The 27,334-nt window shown below is 44.8% G+C and overlaps 1 protein-coding gene across 1 annotated transcript; it reads right to left on the minus strand.

Annotated features, from left to right (window-relative positions):
• Positions 1 to 2,388: 2,388 nt before the first annotated feature.
• Positions 2,389 to 26,277, minus strand: ZNF671 (zinc finger protein 671). The gene is made up of 4 exons (XM_028093346.2): positions 26,024 to 26,277; positions 5,769 to 5,895; positions 4,906 to 5,028; positions 2,389 to 4,311 (listed from the first exon to the last, which is right to left on the minus strand). Exons 1-4 carry the CDS (start codon positions 26,111 to 26,113, stop codon positions 3,104 to 3,106), a joined length of 1,548 nt encoding a protein of 515 aa, XP_027949147.1. The 5' UTR covers positions 26,114 to 26,277; the 3' UTR covers positions 2,389 to 3,103.
• Positions 26,278 to 27,334: the final 1,057 nt, after the last annotated feature.

Consider the following 27,334-nt stretch of genomic DNA (forward strand, 5'->3'; position numbering starts at 1 on the left):
AATCACACGCTGTAATCTACACCTTTAAGAGCCTCTAGCTGCTTCTCCGATGCCTTTATTTTTACTAGAAGCGGGGGGGGCGGGGGCAGCCAAGGAACCACATTCTTGGCTGACATCTCCTCAGTTTGTATCTGATTTGCAATCCATTCAGCATGGACCTACAGACTCCAGTTCTCACTTATGTTTTCCTCCTGTTTCTGAGTGCAGCACTTGTACATAAGCAACGCAGGGATCCCATTACCAAAAATCCTTCCTCACCAGCCTCTTGTCTTCTTTTTTTCCTGTGCACTAAGTCATTTTTTTTTTAAGTAGACTCCACACTCAATGTGGGGCTTGAATTCATGATCCTGAGATCAAGAATCACATGCTCTACAAACTGAGCCAGCCAGGCGCTCCCCTCTTAGTCATTATTATTTGAATTAAAATCAGGGGTTATATTAAATATCCCATCCTTATCACCAACTGCAAACATTTCACAAATATTGTAATTCAAAATACTTGCAAGACTTCACAGAACATACTCATGTGAGGTTTTCTTAAAAGCAAAGGACGTAACATAGCAAGAGAAAGAAATGCGGGGCCATATTGGGGGTCAAACATCCACGCAGCCTCCCAGATTCTTATTCACACACTCCTGTGATTCAGTCCCAGATTAAGCCACAAATATGTGAGTGATGAACCCTGGCTTCCAGAGAGTCAGAAGGTTCCAGTAGGAGTTTTTATGCCTTTCTGGTGACACAGTCAAGCCAGACTGTCTAACCATTATGCCAGTTGGAAACCATCAGCAACCAAACTGGGACTAGGTGTGGTCAGGAAATTTCTGGATATTAAACAACACATAATAAATCCCATGGCCCTTATCTCAGCAGAGTGTCAAAGACAGATACTCAGAAGCTCCTAGAAATAAAGCTAGAACTCTTTCAGTCCAATTTTAAGCTAATTCTATCTTAAGATGAAACAAATGCACAATATATCAAAATGTGGGGAATGCTGCTAACATAGTAATTACAGGGAAACTTATAAAATGACTAAATTAGAAGGGAGTTTTCAAACAAATAACAGTCCACCTTAAGAAAGTAGGAAAAAGACAAACTAAATCCTATAGGCAACCCTATTTACTCCGTCATCTCTCTCTCCTCGTGCCTTGGGAGTGGTCCTGCCTCAGTGGCAGCATAAATTGGCAACTCAGGAAAGCTGTTTCTATATGAGTCACCAAGAACACTGAGTAAGTCAGGACGCCTGGGTGACTCAGTAAGTTGAGCGTCTGCCTTCAGCTCAGGTCAGGAACCCAGGGTCCTGGGATCGAGTCCCTCTTTGGGCTCCTTGCTCAGTAGGGAACCTGCTTCTTCCTCTGCCTGCCACTCCCCCTGCTTGTGCTCTCTCTCTCTCTCTGACAAATAAATAAAATCTTAAAAAAAAAAAATATTGGGTAAGTCACAAAAGCCACATCCCTGGAATCCCAGATCTCCCTTCTCTCAATCCATTTTCCTGCCAGCGCAGCAACAGTTCTGACTGAGGCATCTAGAGTCTAAGGGAACCCACAAATATTTAGGTTATTTGTCCTGGAAGTGATCTTGGCCACAGGAAACGGCTCTGGAACTCCTGACCATTTCTGTACTCTTCTCATCCTACTCAGCCATAATACGGGAATACTGTGAGCAGGTACCTTTCGTGGGGCATCTGTCTAGTGTGCTGCAATCTCTCTAACTCCGTATTAATCACACTTTGTGTCTGTGTCCATTATAGTTCCCACCTGGCTCCTGTGGTCTTCCAGCCAGTGACGTCTACCTACTGAATTCTGAATTCAGGGTCCTTGCCAGGTACTGGAGGCCAGTCTCCTCTTAATAGTGCTTGGGGATATGAAACATTCCATGGGGACAAGGGACTAAACTCATTCTGCTTCCAGATGCACTGGAGGTTGTCACAAAAACCTCCCCACATAGTTACTTATGGACCCACAAATTAAACTAGCACCCAGGCTGCATGACAGGTCTCACAAAGTTCCTAAGTCTTTCCCATAAGACCTTGGGTAGCAATGCAAAGTAGGCCAAACCTGGAGTGAGAGCTTTTCTCTGCCATCATCGTGTCCCCTCTGAGACATGAAAAACTGGGGACTCCCACAAACTTTATCCTTTCATGTTGGTAGAACACAACTGTGTCCTCAACACACAATGAGCAGAACCTTCCAGATTAAAAGTAGTTCAAAGAGGGGCACCTGCGTGGCTCATTCAGTTAAGCATCTGCCTTCAACTCAGGTCATGATTCCCAGGACCCTGGAATCGAGCAGGGAGCCTGCTTCTCCCTCTCCCTCTGTGCAGCCCCCCACCCCCGCTCGGGCTCTCTCTCTAATAAATAAATAAAATCTTAAAAAAATAAAAGTAGCTCAAAGAATAACCCCTTTATTATTGTACAAACATGAGTGAGGTGAGGCATGTGCTTCCAGGGCTGGAGGCCGTGAGACAATACACATCCACAATGAGCATCACACAAGATGAAAAAGTCCATGAAGATAAACCTTTGCAAGCTACCTGGAAAACCCATCTTGTGTGATTTTTTCCATGCTTAACCCAGACAAAAGGGAGGAAATGAGGCCCCCCATGGGCCATGGAGGCCAATCATGACTCCTTCTAGGGACTGTGGAGACAGCACAGGTCTACCTGCCTAAGCATGCTGGAGTGACTGACACACTGTGGGACTGACAGATGGTCATAGTGGCACGGCTTTTGCCACTGGCAAAGGGACTTGGCAGTTTACAATGTGCAACACAGCTCCTGATAGCACCTGACATACCAGGCACTCACAAGGAACCTCCCCAGTGCAGAAGTTCCTATGTCTGAGGTACCACTTTGGAATGATGGCTCCCTCACAAAGCCTACTCTCAGAGCTTCCCTCTGGAGAGAGCTGTTAGGCTCAACAAGGAGACGGCACATTCCCTGTACTGCTGAGGCCTTTGTCCAGTGTGGATTTTCCAGTGCTGAATAAAGTTTGGTGCTTGGGTAAAGACTGTCCTATGTCTGCTGCACTCCTAATCACTGCTAGGAATTCTCAAATGGACAATAAGTTGGGGGCCTTGGCTAAAGGATTCCCCACATCTGCTGTGGTATTAAGGCTTTTCTCCAGTATGAATCTTCTGATGGAGAACAAGTGTGTGTTTGCGGTTAAACTCTTTCCCACATTTGCTGCACACGTAAGGCCGTTCTCCAGTATGAACTTTCCAGTGCCGAATAAGATTTGGCCTTTGGGTAAAGGCTTTCCCACATCTGCTGCACTCGTAAGGATTTTCTCCAGAGTGAACTTTCTGGTGCTGAATGAGTTTAGAGATGCAGCTAAAGGCTTTCCCACATCGGCTGCACTCATAATCACTGCTATGAATTCTCCAGTGTACATTAAGGTGGGAACTTTGGCTAAAGGCCTTCCCACACTCACTGCACTCATAAGGCCTTTCTCCAGTGTGAGTCCTCTGGTGCAGAACAAGTGTGTGTTTACGGCTGAACTCTTTCCCACATGTGCTACATACATAAGGCCTTGCTCCTGTGTGAACTTCTTGGTGTCTAATGAGGTTAGACTTACTACTAAAGAATTTTCCACAATTACTGCACTGATAGAGTCTTTCACCCGTGTGAACTCGCCTGTGTTCGATCAGGCCAGAGATTTGTCTAAAGAATTTCCCACATTCACTGCACTCATAAGGCCTTTCTCCAGTGTGTATGGTCTCATGTTTAAAAAGGTCACAGCTTTGACTAAAGAATTTCCCACATTTGCTGCACTCATAAGGCCTTTCTCCAGTGTGGATTCTCCGGTGCCGAGTAAGTGTGTCTTTGCGGGTGAACAATTTCCCACATTCGATGCACTTGTGATGCCGCTGTCCAGGGTGAAGGGCTCCCCCAAGCCTGGTGTTCTTGTGGGACTTCATCCTACTGTGGGGGACCTGGTGCTGATGAAGGTCAGAGGTGGCTGTAAAGTCCCTTCTACCCTCACTGTGTGTATAGGTCTTCTCTGGCACATAGAATCTGCAGCTGTTCACCGAGTCCCTGCCCTCATCTCTTCTGAAGGGTTTCTCTGCAGTGTGGTGCTGATGGACGTTTGCACTGAGCCAGAAGTGCTTCCAACAGGCCCCGCCCGTGTGTGGTTCCAACCTGGCTTCTCCCCCCTGGTACTCAGTCAGGTGTAAGGTTTCTTTCCATACTGAGCCAGATACGTCACGCGGCTGGGGCTTCAGACCTGCCCCCGGAGTCCTGACTCGTGACCCTCCTTCTAAAGAAACACTCTGCTCAGGGGACGTAGCCTCATCTTCCACGGCACACCGACCACCTGAAAGCAGAGGAGTGCCGCTGACATGCGTGTCAGACTTCCGGGTAGGGGCAACCCCATCACTACTGCGTGCACGACACACCTGGGAACACCTCAGTGGGGCTGTTTACAGGACAAGAGAGGTAGGGACAGGCTGAGGAAGGGGCTGCAATGCAGACCAGGTCTCTGAAGGGCACTGAATGAAGGGAGCCTCCTGAGGACAAGGACATGTGGACAGAGAACAGAGAACAGCAAATGGCTTCCAGCAGGTATCTGGCTGTCGAGACAGGGCATGTGCAGGCCCAGGAAGACCCACTTACAAGTGTGTAGCTGGGGCTCAAGGGTTATTTAAGGATATGTGCGCATCTCATGACATGTTAAGTGTACGCCAAAGCTGCAGAACGATGCAGACCCAGCGGGGCGGCGGCGGGGGGGGCAGCCTGGGTGCCGGGCAGATGGAAGATGGCAAGGGGCTAGAAGGCATACAGGAGATAAGCTGCAGTGTCAAGAATGGGGAAGGACGGGTGCCAAGGATGGCCACCAGCCTTGAAGCCGAACACTGGTGTGAAAAGTGAGTACCGCTAGGTTTGATGCCCTTCCCTCATATCCACTCACCAAGTCCAGGTCCCTTCTGAGCCTCTCTTTCTGAGACTGGGGTCATATCCACCTGGGCAGCCATCTGGGGGTCTTCCTTTTGCTCCAGTTGGGCGACTGAGTGTGATCTGGAGGATACGATGCCTAAGAGAGGCACAGGACAGGTGAGCAACCACTACTGGCCAGAGCAAGACATCCTATGACACTCCGTAAGTTAAAAAAAAAAATTATTACCAAAAAAAACCTCGTGGCGGGGGTGCCTGGGTGGCTCAGTTGGTTGAGCGTCTGACTCTTGGTGTCAGCTCAGGTCATGATCCCAGGGTCATGGGATTGAGCCCCGTGTTGGGCTCCATGCTCAGCACGGAGTCTGCTTGGGATTCTCTCCCTCTCCTGCCCCTCCCCCCACTCATGCTCTCTTTCTCGCTCTCTCTCTAAAGAATAAATAAAATCTTTTAAAAATTAAAAAAAAAAACCTTGAAGGAAGGTTTTAGAGGAACTGCACAAAGGTCCCCATAAGTAGTGACTATGTGAGTGCCTGTAACTCCTGGTACAATTAAGCCCCAGAAAATGTCCCCTAGAGAAAGGGAGCTGATCTTTAGGCACAGAGGTGCCATAATTCTGGACATTCACCAGCCCCCAAAATGACCAAGACTACGGGATCCACTGGGCAAACGACACCTTGTGACTCCCAAGCCCTTTGCTGCATGGCTTCAGGACTGGCTCACTAAGAGATGAGAACACTCCATACAGCACAAACCCAGCACTCACAGCACCTACTCCAGAAAACCGGGAAAGAAAGCAGTACCTATGATCTGACCATGGGAAGGACAGAGCAGTCCCTGGAGAAAAAGAGAAAGCAGATGGGATTGGCATGCAGACCTTACCCAGTGAGGCTAAAAGTGCAAAGTTTTCCAGCATCACATCCTGATATAAAAGTCTCTGAGAATCATCAAGGAGCATCCATTCTTCCCGGGAGAATGACACAAACACATCCTCTGAGATCACACAGACCTGCAATGACAGGGCCAACAAGGTCCAGGAAGTCTCTTGACTGAGTATCCTCACTCTGTCTACCCACAACAATGTCATGCTCACCCACTTCCCCACTTGCCAGCCAATCCCCCCGGGGGTACCCTAAACCAGGCCTCCTAGACATACTCCTGGGCTCCCTGTTCTCACAGAAGCCCCCAGTAACGGGGCTGCAGGACCATTGGTTCCCACTGACTCCTCTTGTGCACATCACTTCTCAGACCAGCCCTCCCTCACCGCTTCAGCTACCCACCACAACTCTTCTCACCCACACCACAGACAGCACACCAGACTCCTCACATGTCGCTCTGCACACAGCATGGAGAGAGTGCTTGGCAATACCACCAGGATCCCGTCCTGCCCCAAACCTCCAGTGGCCCCAAGTGCCAAAGGAAAGCCCCATTCCTGCTTGGAGGCCTCCCAATCTGTACCTTTTCTTCAATCTCAGGCACCCAGGACTACAGGCATATTTCAGGTACCCTCAGCCTTCTTCCGGTTCTCCGCTGCACACTGTATTAGTTTCCTATAGCTGCTCTAACAAATCGTTACCAGCTCTGCGGCTTAAGTCAACACAAATTTTTCTTCTTACAGTTGTAAAGATTATAAATCCAAAATGGGCTTCACCAGGATAAAAACAAGAAGTTATCAGGATTGTGTTCCTTCTGGCAGTTCTACAAAAGAATCTGTTTCCTTCCCTTTCCCAATTTCTGAAGACCTCCTGCATTCCTTGACTCTCTGCCCTTTCCTCCGTCTTCAAAGCCAGCAATTACTATCACTCTGACCTCTGTTTACTTCCTGAAATCTTTGACTCCATCCTCCTGCGACTACACTGGGCCCACCGGATAATCTCTCCATGTTGTTAATATACTTAATTTAATCACACACATAAAGTCCCTTTTGCCACATGAGGTAACATATCCAGAGGCTCAAGGGATTAGAACATGCATGGCTTTGGGAAGCCATTATTTTATCTCTTAGACACATGCTGTGCCCTCACAGTCCGACCTTCTCATCCCCACCTAATCCTCTGAACATCCATTTGACAACAGACCTTCCGGGTTCAGTTGATGGCCGCAGCACGTTCACACCTTTGAGTCATCTCTGCCTCCCCACCCTCCCTCTCGCAATGCATTTCAGCACACAAAACAGGCCCGAGTAAAGTAAGGAGAACACAACCTGTTCTGCCCCCTTTACAGCAATCACTCTGACACAGCTCATCAATACTCCCTGGGACTATAGTCATAGCCTCCCCCTTGGTTCTCCTGTGGTGACCACATATAAAGGTAAAATTCTTCCAGTTATAAAACAAATAAGTCATGGGGGTGAAAAGTATAACATAAGAAATATAGCCAATAATACTGTAATAATTTGGTAGAGTGACTAGACTCATCTTGCTGAGCATTTCATAATGTATTTAACTGTCAAATCACTATTGTGAAAATTAATACAAGGAAACCTCACTAAAATGGACTTGGGAGGTACGGGAAGGGGACCTGTCATATGCCCTACCGCTCATAGTCCTCTACAAATATGAGACAGACCTTGCGCATGGAAACTACTATCCCCTCCCGGAAGGAGGAAAGGCTTTCCTCGCACACTCCCCAACAGCCCAGCCAATGAGAGAGGATCACAGCTCTCCGCCCAGCCCATAAGAAGCAATTATACTTCAAACTCCCAGTTTCCTTCAATGGACTTTTTGTTTTTAAGAGCCTTCCCAACTTCCACCTTCCCCTAATAAGCATATTCCTCTCCTTTGTTTGGGAGACTTGCCTGTGGTTTTGCCATAACTTGCTTGACCAGGATTGCAGTTCTCCTGCGATTCCTAAATAAACCCATCTCTTGCTGGCAAAATAACTGGCAGTTTTATTTTTATGGTTGACACTATACTGTACACCTGAAACTAATATGTCAACTGGACTTCAACTAAAAATATTAAAATAAATAAAATTGTGTTAAAAAAATAAATGAATGAATACAAACATACGTAAGTTTTCTGACCCACCACCTTTGCAACAACCAGCAGAAGCCAAACCACAACCACTGCAGCAACTGGACCAGGAGGGTCAAGACTCAGTAAAAACTGCCATCGTTCCTAACTTTTGCACCTGCTTCCAATTTGGGGCCAATCAGCTTTCCCACTCCCTTGCCCGCCTTTAAGCCTCAGCCAAATGCAAGTGATGGTACCAGCAAGCTCTGAATAAATAGCCTTTGCTTGTTCTCATTTGGGTGGCTTATTTTATTTCCACACACCCGCCTCCACCAGCACCCCAGCCCTTCACAGTCTTCTCCACTCTGCAGTGAGGGAGCCTGCTGAGAGCGCTCCAAATTCCCTATGGCTCCCGCCACCCTCAGGACAGAGGTTGAGCTTACCATTTTAGGCTAGAATTCTCGCCCTCTGCTGCCTCCACCAGAAAGGGATGAGACCCATGTTGTGTTGAACACAGCTCAGCCTCACCTCCAAGCATCTCTACCTGCCTAGGATGGGTTTATCTCTCTGGGTCCTACTGGGGAATCTCTCCACATGACTGCTTGCTTGGACTGAGTCCATGTCCTCAGGGCGCAGAGACACAATTTCGGGGATGGAATAAAGGAACAAATATTCCATTTGGGGGAAGGTGAGCACACAGCCATAAGCTTAGCAGTCCTCACCGAAGCCTGTAGATAAAACAAGAGTAGCAGCACGACGGCTGGAGATGGAGATGCTAGTGCTCCCCTTGGTCACTCTACACCCCTAGAAACCAACATACCACATAGAGGTATATTAATCTTACAGCACAGGCACAAGAAAAGCAGCAGCCAAAAGAGCCACCACAATGGCTGCCATTTTGGGCCTGGACCTTGCCACGGTGTCCCCGGTCTGTGAAGACCTCCACTCGTGGTGCAAGTGGACCGTGGGCTCTGTCCTCCTCTTTCATCCTCTCGTCTGGGGTGGGGGTGGGGCTCCTGAGTGTTGTGATCCTCCCCTGGAACCAGGTCACACTCACCGGCTTCACCCTGACATTTTGGTGCACGTTCACCACCTCCTTCCTCGTCTTTCTGAATGCCATCAGTGGCCTTCACATCAAGAGCATCGCCCATCCCTAGAGCCAACCAAAGAAATTTCAGGACCCCCTCCTAAATCTGACAGCAGGTTCTACAAGAAAGTGTGGGTCAAGATGGGACTTTTCCAGCATGTGAGCTCTGGTGGGGGTAGGGGTGGGACAATGCCCTTGACACTGCTGCCTCTTAACCAGTAACCTTTGTGTGGTGGGCCACAATCAGCCCAGTGGCCTTTGCTGCTGACGTGCAGGGCCAGGGGCCAGAAGGGTGCCTCTGTTCCACCAGCTGCACAGGCTTAACCAAGTTGTTAGGATGTTGATTTTAGAAGAAGTAACACATTTTAAAACCCTTTCCTTGAATCCTTCTTCCCAGGATGGGAATAGGTTTGGAAGCAGCTTGGGTAACTGGTGCCCAGGCTGGCTGCACAGCTAAGTGCAGTTCACACCTGCTTCATTGACTGTGTGTTGGCATAGAGGCCGCACAGTCCCTGGAGTCCACTGGGGTCGCCCAAAGTGGATCATTCTTGCAGCTAGGCATAAGCAGTCAGTGCCCATGACTCTTCCACAGCTCAAAGAGTCTCTGTGCACATTTCCCTGCTACAGCTTTGGTCATGTTAGGGAGACAGAATTTAGAATTCCCTTGATTTCTTGCACACAGGTTTTCATACCACTTGACTTAATTTGAAGCCTGCCCTCTTGGGGGGGGGGGTCCATTATCTCTGAATAACCGTAGTTTCCAGCAGTCAGCTATCCCCTCTGCCTGTGGGAATCCTGCCTTAACTCTTTGAGCAAGTCTCCCAGGATGGCCCACCTGCCTTCCAATACACAGTCCTCTCTGAAAACAAACAAACAAAACAAAACAATATAGCCACCACAAAGAAGAGACTCTGGAAAACCTGCTGTGACTGAAGCACTGGCAGGAAGACTCCCTCTCCTGGGCCATCACTGGCCGGGAGCTGCCACCTCACGTTGCAGAGCCTTCTGGGTATTGTAGTAACCACCATTCCACAGGGCTCAGAAAGGAAGCCAGGGTGGTCAGAAGGTGGAAGGCAAAGGAATCATTTATTGAAAGCCTAAGGTATGCTGAGCTTGCCAGTTGCTCCCAAGCCACATTTTGCGCTTCATGCCTCCTCTTCAAGTCTCCAGCAGGTGGCCCATGCCCTAAGCACAAATGAACTGTCCCTGGGTATTTTGGAGGTTCAGGATTTGTATATCTCAGCCTCACCTTTCCTAATTGTTTTAAAGGTTTATTTACTTATCCGAGAGAGCGAAAAGAGAGAGAGAGAGAGAGAGAGCATGAGCAGGTGGAAGGGCAAAGGGAGAGAGAGAATCCACAAGCAGACTCCCGGCTGAGTGGGGAGCCAAACCTAGAGCTCAATCCCAGGACCCTGAGATCACGACCTAAGCCAAAACCAAGAGTCAGACGCTTAACCCACTGAGCCACCCAAGTGTGCCTCACCCCTCCTAATTCGGGACACGAGGAGAACAGTTTCACCTCCGTGATATAAAATGAAAAATGAAGACAAAACCTCCCTGGCAGACGTCTCTGATGATATTTAAATGTTCCTCACACATAACGCTCCATTTATTAAAATGGCAAGAAAAAACAGTACCTACATCTTGGTGATGTTATATATAAAGCACTAAAAATAAGGCGTACAGTTAGCGCTGGATACGAACCTCATCACCACAAAACAGGGCTCTCACGTACCCACGTGGTGGAAGGTGAATCCAGATTGCCTATTTGCAGAATTAAAGACAGTATCTATGAAAATTCAAATACACATACCCCAGACCAACAAGTAGCCTTAGCAAGAATGATTAAAAATTTTACAGGATGGCATAGTGTGTACAATCTGTGACATTCAAAATTATTCCAAGAAAAAAGTTATCAAACATACAGAATGCTTTTGTACATTTCGGGTAGCCCATTGCACAAAGGATATGTTTTTCTAAGCAAGATGATTAAGATTTACAATTTAAGAAATATTTTTTCCTTCGGACTAAATGGTAGCTAAAGGTGGACATCATTTCAAATTTTGTAGCACATTTCTTCTAGATCTTATGTTCAAATTCACAAACGTTGAACTTGAATTATAACCAATCACATAGCGTTTTGGGTTCAAATTGGCAATGGAATCTGGCAGATGGCATCTGAATTCAGGGCCTGAGCTCTAGAGGGAAGCTACCTGGGTTTGCAGCAAGTAATCCCATTAGTGATTATGGTTCCTTGGACAGGAAGCCTCACCTCTCTAAGCCTCCATTTCCTTGTCATTGACATGGGGGAAATAAGAGTATCTAAAACACAGGGTGGTTGGGATTATTGCCTGGGGAACTACATGCTATTCTCTGGTCATTCTCCCAGCACTTCAAACCCTTCACAATGGAAGAAAGTGACCCCGGACCACCCACACCCTCTTAACCTGCACTCTTGATGCAGAGGGTCCCAGGTGTTCATCTCTTGTGGGAACCAGAAAACTCACCCCCCAAACCTCTCCAACTGTCCTGAGGCAAACTGGGCCTCAGGTAGATCTCTCTATTCAATGGAAGCTCAGACTGGAATTCCTGACTCGCACTCACCAGGTTCCATGTCCGAAAGGACAATATCCTTTAATACTGAAGACCAAAGGGGGTACTGTACACTTCTAGGGAGAAAAAATGAAGCCACTGAATTCTATGGAAAATATCATACCATTTATTTAGGACACCTTTAATTTCTCTCAGCAGAAGTGTTTGTAGGTTTCAACAATGAAGTTTCGGTAATATTCAGACAACAACTTTGTAGTTTTCAATATATGGAAATGAATGTTAATAAAAGAACTTAAACATACTTCATTATACTCATTCCTAAGAATTTTACTGATGCTATAGAACTGATCTGTAAAAATGTTATCAATTGTTGTGTTCTACACATTGTTTACATATAGACTACAGTTCACTCACAACTTTATCTACCTCCTATGTGTGTATTTATACATTTATGTAAAAGGAGAGAACCTATACATAGCGCTGTTACATTCACTTATGCTAGTGATTTTTCTGCACAAATTGATATGATTTTTCTTCTTTAAGCTGTTACTATGTTAGATAACATTCTTTGTTTTTCTAATATTAAAGCAACCTGGCATCACTGGAATACATCTCTTTTGGTTTTGGTGTATAGTACATTTTATATACTGCTGAACGTTATCAACATAGTCTTAGTACTATTTGTGTCTATATTCATGAGGTTAGTTCTAGTAAAATTTTCAGATGACTTAGAATTGTCTTTACATTCTATTATGTGTTTGGTAAAGACAGTTGTACTTGGTATGAATTCCTAAATTTAAATGTGTTTGTATATATTTTCATAGGTCTGATAGCCACTTGGGTCCCCCCTTCCATTGACCACTCATATTTTGTCCATTTAGACTAGAGTCTTATTTCTTGCTCTGATTCATACTATTTCTTTGTATGGACTATGTGTTGATCCCTTCCTAATTTTAGACATTGGAGATATCCTCTCTCAACTTTTTCCCTAAATTTCAGTATAATTAACAAAGTGTTATGTTAGTTTCATGTGGACAATAGAGTGATTCAACAATTCTACACACTACTCAGAGCTCATCATAAATGTACTCTTAATCCCCTTCAGCTTTTCCACCCATCCCCCACCCACCTCCCATCTGGTAACCACATTTGTTCTCTATATTTAAGAGTCTTGTTTTCTGTTTCACTTTTTCCTCATTTGTTTTTTTTCTTAAATTCCACATACAATTGAAATCATATGGTATTTGTGTTTCTCTGACCAATGATCACTTAGCATTATACCCTCTAGATCCAACCACATTATCCCATGTGGCGAAGTTTCATTCTTTTTTATGGCTGAGTAACAGTCCTTTGGAGATGAATTATATATGTCACCTTGCCAGCTTGCATTACCACCAACAGTGCACAAGGGATCCTTTCCAACACTTGTTTCTTGTGGTTTTGAATTTAGCCATTCTGACAGGTGTGATAGCTCAATGTGGTTTTGATTTTCATTTCCCTAATGATGAGTGATCTTGAGCATCTTTTGATGGGTCTGTTGGCCATTTGGATGTCTTCTTTGGAGAAATATCTGTTCATGTCTTCTGCCCATTTTTTAACTAAATTGTTTGGTTTTTGGTGCTGAGTTGTGTAAGTTCTTTATATATTTTAGATACTAACCCTTTATAGGATATATCATTTTTAAAGATTTTCTCCCATTCACTAGGTGGTCTTTTTGTTTGGTTGATTGTTTTCTTCACTCTCCAAAAACTTTTTTTTAAGATTTTATTTATTTATTTGACAGAGAGAGAGCCAGAGAGGGAACACAAGCAGGGGGAGTGGGAGAGGGAGAAGCAGGCTTCCCGCCGAGCAGGGAGCCCGATGCGGGGCTCGATCCCAGGACCCTGAGATCACGACCTGAGCCGAAGGCAGCCACTCAACCGAGCCACACAGGCGCCCCTCTGCAAAACCTTTTTATTTGGATGTAGTCCCAGTATTTTATTTTTGTTTATATTTTGTTTCCCTTGGATTAGGAGAGATATCTAGAAAATGTTGCCATGGCCGGTCAGAGAAATTACTACCTGTGCTCTCTTCTAGGATTTTTATGGTTTCAGGTCTTCCACTTAGGTCTTTCATCCATTTTGAGTTTATTTTTGTGTATGGTGTTAAGAAAGTGATCCAGTTTCATTGTTTTGCATATAGCTGTCCAGTTTTCCCAACACCATTTATTGAAGAGACTTTCTCTTTGGATATTTTTGCTTCCTTTTTTTTTTTTAATTTTTTATTGTTATGTTAATCACCATATTACATCATTTGTTTTTGATGTGGTGTTCCATGATTCATTGTTTTTTGCTTCCTTTCTTGAAGATTAATTGACCATATAGTGGTGGGCTTATTTCTGAGCTCTCTGTTCCGTTCTATTGACCTATGTGTCTATTTTTCTGCCAGTACCATGTTTAGATTACTAGAGCTTTGTAGTATATCTTGAAATCTGGGATTGTGATACCTCCAGTTTTTTTCTTCTTTTTCAAGATTGCTTTGGCTACTTGGGGTCTTTTATAGATCCATACAAATTTTAGGATTATTTGTCCTAGTTCTGTGAAAAATGTATTTTATTTTTTTTAAAGATTTTATTTATTTATTCGACAGAGAAAGACACAGCGAGAGAGGGAACACAAGCAGGTGGAGTGGGAGAGGGAGAAGCAGGCTCCCCGCAGAGCAGGGAGCCCGATGTGGCGCTCGATCCCAGGACCCTGGGATCATGACCTGAGCCGAAGGCAGACACTTAATGACTAAGCCAGGCGCCCTGTTGTTGGTATTTTAATAGGGATTGCATTAAATGTATAGACTGCTTTAGGTAAAAGGGACATTTTAACAATATTTATTCTCCCATTCCATGAGTATGGAATCTTTCTCTTTGTTTTAGTCATCTTTACTTTCTTCCATCAGTGTTTTATAGTTTTCATAGTACAGGTCTTTCACCTCCTTGTTTAAGTATATCCCTAGGCATTTTGTTATTTTTAGTGCAATTATAAATGTGATTGTTTTCTCTTTGTTACTTCATTATTAGTGTATGAAAATGTAATGGATTTGTATCCTGTGAACTTACTGAATTCATTTATCAGTTTGGTAGTTTTTTGGAGGAATCTTTTGGGTTTTCTATATAAAGTATCATATCCTCTGCGAATAGTGAAAGTTTTACTTCTTCCTTACCAATTTGGCTGCCTTTTATTTCTTGTTGTTGTCTGACTGCTTTGGTTAGGGCTTCCAATACTATGATGAATAAAAGTGGTGACAGTGGACATCCTTGTCTTGCTCATGATCTTAGGGGTAAAGCTCCCAGTTTTTCACCATTGAGTATGTTAGCTGTGGGTTTTCCATATATGGCCTTTATCATGTTGAGGTGTATTTCTTCTAAACCTACTTTGTTGAGGGTTTTTGAGTGGATGTTGTATTTTGTCAAATGCTTTTTCTACATCTATTCAAAGGATCGTGTGGTTTTTATCCTATCTCTTGTTGATATGATGTATCAGATTGATTTGCAAATATTGAACCACCTTGCATCCCAGGAATAAATCCCATTTGATCACGGTCAATGATTTTTTGAATGTTTCGTTGGATTCAGTTTGCTAGCATTTTCTTAAGAATTTTTGCACCTATGTTCAGAAATATTGGCCTGTAGTTTTTTGTTTTTTGTGTTTTTTTTGGAATGTCTTTATCCGGTTTGGGTACCAGAGTAATACTAGCCTTGTAAAATAAATCTGGAAGCTTTCCTTCCTCTTCTTTTTCTTTTTTGAATAGTTTGAGAAGAGTAAGTATTAACTCTTCTTTCAGTGTTTGGTAGAATTCACCAGAGAAGCCATCTCTAACCCTAGACTTTTGTTTGTTGGGAGATTTTTTTTAAAAAGATTTTATTTATTTATTTGACAAAGAGAGACAGAGAGAGAAAGAGCACAAGCAGGGGAAGTGGCAGGCAGAGGGAGAGGGAGAAGCAGGCTTCCCCACTGAGCAAGGAGCCCGACATGGGGCCTGATCCTGGAATCCTGGGATCATGACCAGAGCCACCCAGGCACACCTGTTGGGAGATTTTTTTTTTTTTATTTTATTTATTTATTCATGACAGACAGAGGGAGAGAGAGAAGGGGAGAGAGAGAGAAGCAGAGGGAGAAGCAGGCTCCCAAGGAGCAGGGAGCCCAATGCGGGACTCGATCCCAGGACCCTGGGATCAAGACTTGAGCCAAAGGCAGACGCTTAACCAGGTGCCCTGTTGGGAGATTTTTGATTACTGACTCAGTTTTATTGCTGGTAATCAGAGGGTTCAAATTTTCTTTCTTCCTGATTCAGTTTTGGGAGGTTGCATGATTTTAGTAATTTATCCATTTCCTCTAGATTATCCAATTTGTTAGCATATAATATTACATTCCTACAATCCTTTGTATTTCTGTGGTGTTGGTTGTTATTTCTCCTCTTTCATTTTTGATTCTAAGTCCTCTTTTTAATTTTTAATTTGATTTTTGATCAGTGTAGCTAAAGGTTTATCAGTTCTGTTCGTCTTTTCAAAGCAGCAGCTCCTGATTTCATTGATCTGTTCTATTTTTAATTTCTATTGTATTCCTGCTCTAATTTTTATCATTTCTTTTCTTCTACTGGTTTGGGGTTCCATTTGTTCTTTTTCTAGCTCCTTTAGGTGTAAGGTTAGGTTGTTTGAGATTTTTCTTGCTGCCTGAGGTAGGCCTGTATTGCTATAAAATTCCCAGTTAGGACGGCTTTTGCTGCATCTCAAAGATTTTGGACTGTTGTGTTTTCATTTTCTTTTTTTTTTTTTTTTTTAAGATTTATTTATTTATTTGAGAGAGAGAATGAGATAGAAAGAGAGAGATCATGAGATGGGGGAGGGTCAGAGGAGAAGCAGACTCCCCGCTGAGCAGGGAGCCTGATGTGGGACTCGATCCCGGCACTCCAGGATCATGACCTGAGCCGAAGGCAGTCACTTAACCAACTGAGCCACCCAGGCGCCCCAGACTGTTGTGTTTTCATTTTCATTTGTCTCCATGTATTTTGTTATTTCTTCGATTTCTTGGTTGAATAACATTGTTTAGTAGGGTGTTATTTAACCTCCATGTATATATATATATTTTTTTAAAGATTTCATTTATTCATCTGAGAGAAACAGAGAGAGCACAAGCAGGGGGGAGAGGCAGAGGGAGAGGGAGAAGCAGACTCCTTGCTAAGCTGGGAGCCTGATGTGGGGCTCAGTCCCAGGATGTGGAGATCATGACCTGAGTCGAAGGCAGACGCTCAACAATCTGAGCCACCATTTGTGGCTTTACAGATTTTTTCTGAATTTGTGTTCTTGTATTTGTCTTCTTTACAAGTTTTTTCTTGTGATTTATTTCTAGTTTCATAGCACTGTGGTCAGAAAAGATGCATGGTATGACTTTAATCTTTTTGAATTCGTTGAGACTTGTTTTGTGGCCTAGCATGATCTATTCCAGATAACGTTCCACATGCAATTGAGCAGAATGTATATTCTGTTGTTTCCGAATGGAATGTTCTGAATATATGTTAGATATATCTGGTCCAACGTGTCATTCAATGTCACTGTTTCCTTGTTGACTTTGTTTGGATGATCTGTCCATCGATGTAATTAGGGTGTTAATGTCCCCTACTATTATTGTATTACTATCAATTACTCCCTTTGTAATTAGCTGCTTTATGTATATGAGTGTTCACATGTTGGGTTCATAATTAATTAAAATAATTATATCTTCTTGTTGGATTGTTCTCTTTATAATTACATAGTGCCCTTCTTTCTCTCATTACAGACTTTGTTTTATTTTTTTAAGATTTTATTTATTTATTTGAGAGAGAGAGAGAATGAGAGATAGAGAGCACGAGAGGGAAGAGGGTCAGAGGGAGAAGCAGACTCCCTGCTGAACAGGGAGCCCGATGTGGGCCTCGATCCCGGGACTCCAGGATCATGACCTGAGCCAAAGGCAGTCGCTCAACCAAATGAGCCACCCAGGCGCCCACAGACTTTGTTTTAAAGCCTATTTTGTCCAACGTAAGTATTGGTACCCTGGCTTTCTTTTCATTTCCATTTATACAATGAATGCTTTTCCATCCCTTCCCTTTCAATCTGCATGGATTTGGGGGTCATAAATGAGTCTCTTGTAGGCAGTATATAGATGGGTCTTGCTTTTTTACCCAATCCATCACCCTATGTCTTTTGATTGAAGCATATGGTCCATTTACATTCAAAGTAATTGTTGATATGTATGTACTTATTGCCATTTTGTTACTTGTTTTGTGATTATTTTTGTAGTTCTTCTCTGTTCCTTTCTTCCTTTGCCTTCTGCTCTGTTTTCTGGCTTTTCTTTAGCGATACACTCAGATTTCTCCCCTGTCCCTTTTTTGCATACCTATTACTGGTTTTTGATTTGTGGTTTCCATTAGATTTGTATATAATATCTTATGCATATAACAGTCTATATTAAGCTGATACTCACAAGTTTGAACCCATTCTTTAATCCTCTTCCTCCACCCCACATTTTAAGTCTATGGTGTTGTACTTTATATCCTTTTGTGAATCCCTCTACTGATTTTTATAGATATATTTAATTTTACTGCTTTTGATCTTCCTAATTTTCTTACTCCTGTTTATAGTCTTTCCTTTCTGCTTAAAGAGTCCCCTTTAACATTTCTTCTAGGGCTGATTTACTGGTCGTGAATAATTCCTTATGAGGAAAAGGTTCTGTAGTTCCCTGCAGTGCAATCTTACCTTTTCACCAGAACCTGGTGCTTTAGCGGTGTCCCCTATGTGTGTATGGGCACTCTACCATTGTGGCTGAGCCACTTTTGCCTTCAGTTCAGTAATCTGCAGTAGCTCTCTGCCTGTTGTGGGCAAGGTTTGGTCCCTGTGTTGTTAATGGGGCAGTCTGGTGCCACCCTGGGCTTGAGTTGAGTCAAATCAGGCATTTGCCAGAGCTGCAGTCACACTGAACAGCAGGACACTCTGTGTTGTCCTGAGAGGCTTTCATTGGTTGGCGTAGCCTGCAATCAGCCCAAATGTCTGCCCCCAACCCAGCGCTGGGGCCGCAAACTGTTGTGTATGCTTACCTTCCCTTCTCCCCAGGACAGAAGTCACTTTGCAGTGGTGCTAGCCCCTGTTCAGACTGCCTGCACACTGCTACGCTTGTGGCACCTCTTTTGATAAGAGTCCTGTAGAAGGGGTGTTGGAGGGGTGGGTCTGCTGTAGAACGTGAGCATGCTAGCAAGGTCTCTGCTGTTCTGCTTGTGGGAGAGGAACTAAAGTCACTTTAGAGAACTCCTGCTGAGTGGGGTCCACAGGAGAGCATGACACATATGGTACTAGCTGCGTTTTCACTGGTCTGCTGTGGCAGGGGACCTACAGCCACTTTGGATGGACTCGTGACGCTGGATTAGAGAGGGTGGGGCGTGCCAATGGCAAGCTAGGTGAAGAGAGTTCATTCTGCAATGGTTCCTGCAGGTGTCCATGTATCTAGCCTAGGGGCCCAGGGGAAGAAAATGGCATCTGACATACTTTTATTCTTGGAGAAGTCTCCTAAAAATCCCTGCCCCTCCAGCACATGTTTTGAAACCAGCAAATAAATCTCCTTTCAGTATATATCAGGCATTTTTCCCCAAACTGCTGCATCTATGCTGTATCTCAGTGGGGCTGTTTTTATGCTGTCTCTTTAAGGTCAGGGACTCAGTTTCCTATCACCCTCCAAGCCACTGATTTTTAAAGTTCCAGGTGTTAGGCATCCCTGATTTTAAGAACTCAAGAAGTTAAGCCCTTCTGGTTTTCAAAGCCAAATATTATGGGTATTAGTTTTCCCAGTGTGGGTTCCTGGTGCCCTGCGTACCTGGTATCAGGTCTGCTCCTCTCCCTTCTCTGTGCCAACAGTGTCCTTCCCTTCCACAGATAGTCTTGTAGGTCAGTTTGGTTCCCTATCATGTCTCTGCCTTGTGGGAGAGGATGTGGCCTCTTCTCTACATTTACCTGCGGAGAGTCTGTTCTACCAGTCTCTGGGTCATTTTCTGGTTTGTTTACACTGAAGTGTACATTACCTAGGAGTATCCATGGGACAAGGTGACCTTACAATCCTCCTACTCTGCCATCTTTTTTTTTTTTAAAGATTTTATTTATTTATTTGAGAGAGAGAATGATAGACAGAGAGCATGAGAGGGAAGAGGGTCAGAGGGAGAAGCAGACTCCCCGCTGAGCAGGGAGCCCGATGTGGGACTCGATCCCGGGACTCCAGGATCATGACCTGAGCTGAAGGCAGTTGCTTAACCAACTGAGCCACCCAGGCGCCCTCCTACTCTGCCATCTTCCCCAAAAGAAAAACCTCTCTCAATCTTTCTTAACTCTAAATTTTGGCTGCCATGAGCTTTATGAAATAGAAGTCTTGAATTCTAATAGCAATCTTTATCCATTTTCCATATATTTTATTTTTTAATGCTATATTTAAATCATCCTTGCCTATTTTACAAAATTATGCTCCCAGTTTATCTTCTATTGGTTTCCCTTGTCTTCTTTTACTTTTTTTTTTTTTTTTTTTTTTTGAGAGAGAGAGAATGAGAGATAGAGAGCACGAGAGGGAAGAGGGTCAGAGGGAGAAGCAGACTCCCCGCCGAGCAGGGAGCCTGATGTGGGACTCGATCCCGGGACTCCAGGATCATGACCTGGGCCGAAAGCAGTTGCTTAACCAACTGAGCCACCCAGGCTCCCGTCTTCTTTTACTTTTTGATGAGTGTTCTGTAAAATTTAAATGTCTGTGGTTTTTATGTTTTAGAGAATACATTCTATATTAACTCGATTTTAAAACTTACTGAAATTTATTTTATGTCCCAGCATATAGTTTATCTTGGTGAATATTCCATGTGTAGTTGAAAAGAATGTGCATTCTGCTGTAATATGGAGCAATGTTTTAGGCATATTTATTTAATCAAGTTAGCTGATGATATTGGTGGTGTCTTCTATATCCTTACTGTTTTTGTGCTACTCTATTAATTATTAAAATCATTTGGGGGGGCTGCTGGCTGGCTCAGTTGGTAGACCACACGACCCCTGATCTCAGGGTTTTGAGTTCAAGCCCACTTTGGATGTGGAGATTACTTAAAAGAATAATAAAATTAAGGGGCACCTGGGTGACACAGTCAGTTAAGCCTCTGACTCTTGGTTTCCATTCAGGTCGTGAACTCGGGGTCAAGGGATCAAGCCCCAAGTCAGGCTCCATACTCAGCACAGTTTGCTTGAGATTCTCTCTCCCTCTATCTCTCCCACTTGTGTGTGCTTTCTCTCTCTACCCCCCAAATAAATCTTTTTTTTTTTAAAGATTATTTATTTATTTGACAGAGAGAGAGAGAGAGAGACAGCAAGAGAGGGAACACAAGCAGGGGGAGTGGAAGAGGGAGAAGCAGGCTTCTGCGGAGCAGGGAACCCAATGTGGAGCTCAATCCCAGGACCCTGGGATCGTGACCTGAGCCGAAGGTGGACGCTTAACGATTGAGCCACCCAGGCGCCCCTCAAATAAATCTTTAGAAAAAAAGTTAAAATAGAAAAAACATTTTAAAAGAATTTTTGAAGGCTTATTCTTATGTACAAATATTTAGCATTCTTACATTTTCTTGATTAAATTACTTATCTAATATTTTAAATGTCCCTGTGTTATCTTTGGTAATATTACTTTCTGAAGCTGACAATTTCTCATATTAATATAATCACTCCAACCCTCTTATTAGTATTTTTGTCTTACTTCATTCCATTCTTCTTTTTAGTTTTTCTCTATTTTTGTAATGAAGGACCATTTATTAGACTGTATAAAGTTTGTGTATACATTTAATAGTCTGACAATCTTTTTTTATAATTCAAATATATAAAATATTTAAAGTAAAAAACTGAAAAGAATTGTGGGTACCAAATGTATAAATTACTTGCTCTTGCCTATTCTCTCAGAAAGAGAATCAAACAAAGAATAAGCATATAGGTGATATTAAGATGATAGGGCGCCTGGGTGGCTCAGTCATTAAGCGTCTGCCTTCGGCTCGGGTCATGATCCCAGGGTCCCGGGATCAAGTCCCACAGCGGGCTCCCTGCTCAGCGGGCTCCCTGCTCAGCGGGAGGCCTGCTTCTCCCTCTCCCACTCTCCCTGCTTGTGTTCCTGCTCTTGCTGTCTCTGTCAAATAAATAGGTGGAATCTTTAAAAAAAAAAAAAAGAATATAATATTCAAAAAAAGAATGTAACATTTACAAGATATTCATCTTGGTTTTATATCACTGAACTTTTAAACACTTACATTCACTAAGGCAAAAATAAAGTCACAATACAGATTAAGTTTTCTGAATTCTCTATGAACATAGATATAGTTATTTATTAGGTCAGTGTGATACTGTGATTCACAAGAAGTATGTATTTGATCTTTGTCCCTGTTTCTGGCACAGAGCTCCTAAAACCGTTGGTATTTCCTAAGTGATGAGAGAAAAGATTTCTTAATGAAGTGACTTTGGGAAGGCATCTAAGGATGAGGGCTGGTTGCTAGGAGAACCAACCACATGATTGGAGGGTTGGAACTTTTAGTCCTACCCCCAGACCTCTGGAGAGAGCTGATAGTTGGAGACTGAGTTTAATCAATCACTAATTGCTGAGGATTTAATCAATCATGCCCATATAATGAAGCCTCCACAAAACCCCAAAAGGACAGGGTTCAGAGAGCTTCTGGGTTGGTGAACAAGTGGAGATTCAGGGAGAGCAGTGTATCAGGAGAGGGTACGGAAGCTCTGTGCCCCTTCCCCACGCCTTGCCCTATGCATCTCTTCATATGGCTGTTTCTGAATTATATCCTTTTATAATAAATCATTAATCTATTAAGTAAAATGTTTCCCTGAGTTCTGTGAGCCACTCTAGTATATTAATCAAACCCAAGGGGGGGGGGTCATTGGAACCTCCAATCTATAGCCAGTTGGGTCAGAAACACAGGTGATAGCATGGATGTGTGACTGGTGTCTGACAGGGGAAGGGCAGACAGTCTTACAGGACTAAACCCTTAACCTGTGAGATCTCACAGTATTTCCTGCCAAATAGTGTCAGATTTGAATTGAACTGTAGGATACCCAGGTGGGTCAGAGAATTGCAACTTGGTGTGGTTAAACCCACCCCTTCACACTGGAATTGGTGTGGTCATTTTTTTTTTTTTTAAGATTTTATTTGGCAGAGAGAGAGAGAGAGAGAGAGCGCGCGCACGCACACAAACAAGGGGAGCAGCAGAGGAAAAGGGAGAAGCAGGCTCTCCGCTGAGCAGGGAGTCCATGTGGGGCTTGATCCCATGACCTGAGCCCAAGGCAAATGCTTAACCAACTGAGGCACCCACGCAACCCTGGTGTGGTCATAATCTTAAACAGACCTTCACAAATAGCGTTCCATAAGAGAACTGGTTCCTACATAAAATAATTTCAGTGAATATTGTCTTAAAAACCTCATGGAAGGGGATGCCTGGGTGGCTCAATCAGTTAAGCGTCTGCCCTGGGCTCAGGTCATGATCCCAGGGTTCTGGGATGGAGTCCCACATTGGCCTCCTTGCTCAGTGGGGAGCATGCTTCTCTCTCTGCCTGCTGCTCCCCCTGCTTATGTGTGCTCTCTCTCTTTCTGACAAATAAATAAGTAAATAAATCTTCAAAACAAAACAAAAACCATGGAAGGTACATGCCTAGGACCAGTCTAAATGCATGGAAGAAAAATCAATTCATTATCTACAATGGATTCTTCAGGACATTAATGTTTAATTCTCTTATAAAATCAGATAGAGGATACAAAGTGAGAATAATCTAGAAATTTAAATAATGCAAACTTTTTTCCCTGGCTGTATTGCAGTTCAAGAAGGAAACCAGAATATATTATTTTCTTTTTTATTTTATTTTATTTTATTTTATTTATTTATTTGACAGAGAGAGACAGCCAGAGAGAGAACACAAGCTGGGGGAGTGGGAGAGGGAGAAGCAGGCTTCCCGCGGAACAGGGAGCCCGATGCGGGGCTCGATCCCAGGACCCTGGGATCATGACCTGAGCCGAAGGCAGACGCTTAACGACTGAGCCACCCAGGCGCCCCAGAATATATTATTTCCAAAATAATTATCAAATTATATTATCAAAAATTATTTTGAGCTGAAGGCAATTAAGAAACAGCAAACAGAGAAAAATCTCCCTTTTCTGCCCAAAAGCAGGATATAAATTCTCCATTTACTGGATCTAGATCCTTACCAGCCCAGAGACTGGCACCAAAGGAATCTGCAAACAAATCATACATTAGTTTCCTCCAATGTGTTTACCTTCCCACAGTCTGCTGCCCTTGGAAGTCTAACACTCCTGTCATTTCTCTGCGAATTTATTCTTTGTTGAAACGCTATATCAACTGGAACCCTGAACCACCATTTTGAGTTACTTTTGATTTAGGTTTCTCCCACCTGTGCTGCACACATCAATAAACTATTTTTTGCTTGTTAATGTTTCTTGAGTCCCAGCCAATAATGTATAAACCTGTCTTGTACACTGAAACTAATGTAATTTTGTGTGTCAATATACTTCAATTAAAAAAGAAAAAAAAGAGGGGCGGCTGGGTGGCTCAGTTGGTTAAGCGGCTGCCTCCGGCTCAGGTCATGATACCAAGGTCCTGGCATCAAGCCCCGCATCCCGCTCTCTGCTCAGCGGGGAGTGTGCTTCTCCCTCTCCCACTCCCCCTGCTTGTGTTCCCTCTCTTGCTGTGTCTCTGTCAAATAAATAAAATCTTAAAAAAAAAGAGTCCAAGCTAAGATGGTTACAGGTGGAGTTCTGCCTCCACTATACTCATAAAAATCACATCTAGGGCATGTGAGCAGAAACATCTCTTGTGTTGGAACAACTTGTATTAGAGGAATGCTTTGGTAGGAACTTCCTGTGAGGCAAGATGACCCCAGTGAGTCTGTCCGTGGAAAATTTTAGTCAAAGACATAAAGAGGCTGAGACAATCTATCATACGGTATTGAGGTATTTTAAGTCTCTGGCAAGACTGAGTGACATGACATCACTCCGAGCACTGGAGGCGCTTTTCAATGTGTGTTTCTTTTAGGACAGGCTGTTCAAAAGTGAGGGTGAGGTCATCAGACTGTAGCCATTCTACAGAACCCCAACCTTGGTGGGTCACCATGCCATTCCGGGATCCTCATGCCCTACAGCCTTCTCTGCATGCAGACACTGGGCAGAACCCTTTCAAATGACAGGGCTCCTTCCTCCTGGTGCAGTGTCAGGAACGCCCACGCTTTTTCCCCTACTCCGTCTTGCCCTCCAGCGACAGTCCTCCCCTTTCACACCAGGGACCATTTAAAATAACACACTTAAGGGGCACCTAGCTGGCTCAGTCAGTGGCAGACACGACGCTTAATCTTGGGGTTGTAAGCTCCAGCCCTATGTTGGGTGTAGAGATTACTTAAAAATCTTTCAAAATAAAAATAAATAAAATAAAACAACATACGTAAGACTGCTACCCCTAAATCTGATCTCCAGGCCCTGACCTTGTCCAGACCACTATTCTCACCCTGTGGATATCTCCAACCCAGCCGCTTCTCCCAGGAGCCTACGCCTTCCATCCCAGATCCCATATGACACCTCTAAGCCCAGACATCTCAGGATCAACCATGTCCAAAATTCAACTTAGGATCCCTCTGAAACCTCCCTACACTGACTTCACGATTTCCACTTTCAAGACGTCCATGAAAAACAAGAGCACAGCAAAAATTAAAGACTTGGTTTTTCACTCCTTACTTTCAATCACACCCACATCTGATGCAGCAGTAACTACGCTGGTTCTGTCCACCCGGAATCTGACCACTTCCCTCTCTCCCGGCACCACTCCCGGTTCACCCAGCATCAACACCCTCGGCAGCCCGCCGCACTAGCCGACGTACCGGTCTCCAAGAACCCACATTCATAGTCCACGCCCAGCCGAATCTGTTTTGCTCTGCGGAAAAATGTGGCTACTGTTTTAGTCCCCACTCACATTAAGTCCTGCTTCCATTCAAAACCCCTATAGCTCCCAGAGTCCTCACAATGAGTACTTCTTCTCAGGAAAGGCGCGACCCCGCCTCACGCGCGGTCCCCTGCGGGCAGCCTCCTCCCGCCTCAGGCCCCCTCCAGCCTCCCTCCAGCCTCCTCCCGCCTCAGGCCCCCTCCAGCCTCCCTCCAGCCTCCCTCCAGCCTCCTCCCGCCTCAGGCCCCCTCCAGCCTCCCTCCAGCCTCCCCCCAGCCTCCTCCCGCCTCAGGCCCCCTCCAGCCTCCCTCCAGCCTCCCTCCAGCCTCCTCCCGCCTCAGGCCCCCTCCAGCCTCCCTCCAGCCTCCCTCCAGCCTCCTCCCGCCTCAGGCCCCCCGGCCCGGAGCCCGCTCCTCACGCCGGCACGCCGGCGCTCGCACACGGGGCCCCCGCCCACCGCCGCCGCCCCGTCCGACACCCGGCCGTGGCTCGAGCCTTTAGGGTCTGGTGGGGGGAGGGTCCGGGGGACGAGCGTTTACCTGAGCCGGGTCCCCGGGCGCGGCCGCAGCCATCGGACTCGGTGGGCGGAGCGGGGCCCGGAGCGGCCCGGGTCTAGGACGGGGACGCATACACGGCCTTCCCAAGTCTCGCCGCGGCTGCGGGGCCACGGTGGGCGTCGCTAACGCCGAGCCTCCGACTAGTCTCTGTGAAACGGGGACGACCGCTCCACCTCCGGCCTAACAGAGCAATCGAAAGCCCCGGCTTCGGTAGATCCTAGCAAAAAGCGACAAAATGTCCAATGCTAAGAAGACACCGGAAGTCCCGCCCAGCCGCCTTTCGCACTCCTGGAAACGCCCCTCTCTCGGGCCTTCATTGGACTGCGGCGCTTAGGCTTCTGGGTAATGTAGTTCTCTATGAGCCATAGGTCCAAGTAAGTGGCTCTGGGCGGAGGTTCCTGGGAAAAGCAAAGGACCACCGCGAAGGGCGCGGTCAATGGTTCCCGGTACTCCTCGAGGATGGGGTGGGACTTCTCTCCTCATCAGGCACCCGCATCCAGATTTCATGAAGTGTACTCTGGACCAATCACAGATATGTTTATAGACATATTATTTCTTATGTTCCCCCAAACCACAAAATCAAATGGACACACACCACCAGTAAGTCTCTCTCCGTCTACTCATATCTGGGAGCTAATAACTATTACCTCGCTGGTTTTTAAATACATATAGAACGAAGGTTTAAGATCAGTTTTGCGAATTTAAGTTCTGGTTAGGGACAAGAGAGAAAAGACTCCAGACAGGACTACGGAGTGGAAGAAAAAAAAGGGATGTTGAGTACCTATGAAGTCAGTGGACAAATTTCCTCAGAAAACTTCTCTAGCTTGTATAATCAGTGATTATATCAACCCAGCGAGGGACACTTTTTTTTTCCAGATAATATTCCTTACTCCATATCCTAAGATATACAGAATTGCTTTTAAGATCTGAGACGGCTCCGAAAAGGATCACAACCATTTGAATGTCATTTCCTTACTAGACAGTGTCTGTCATTGTCAAATGTTTGGACACCACGAGGTCATGTCCTCCTTGTGAAGTAATTACCGTTTCACGTGTTATTTTATTTTATTTATTAAAGATTTTATTTGGGGTTCCTGGGTGGCTCAGTCGGTTTGGCGTCTGCTTTCTGTTCGGGCCCTGATCCCAGGGTCCTGGGATGTAGCCCTGCATCGGGCTCCCTGCTTTTACCGGGGAGCCTGCTTCTCCCTCTCCCACTCTCCCTGCTTGTGTTCCCTCTCTCGCTGTGTCTCTCTCTGTCAATAAAAATATTTAAAAAAAGACTAGCTCCATCAT

This window comes from Eumetopias jubatus, unplaced genomic scaffold (genome assembly GCF_037043125.1).
Source record: "Eumetopias jubatus isolate StellerSeaLion01/CBP00866 unplaced genomic scaffold, mEumJub1_p1.0 scaffold_10, whole genome shotgun sequence".
In the NCBI taxonomy this organism is placed as follows: Eukaryota; Metazoa; Chordata; class Mammalia; order Carnivora; family Otariidae; genus Eumetopias; species Eumetopias jubatus.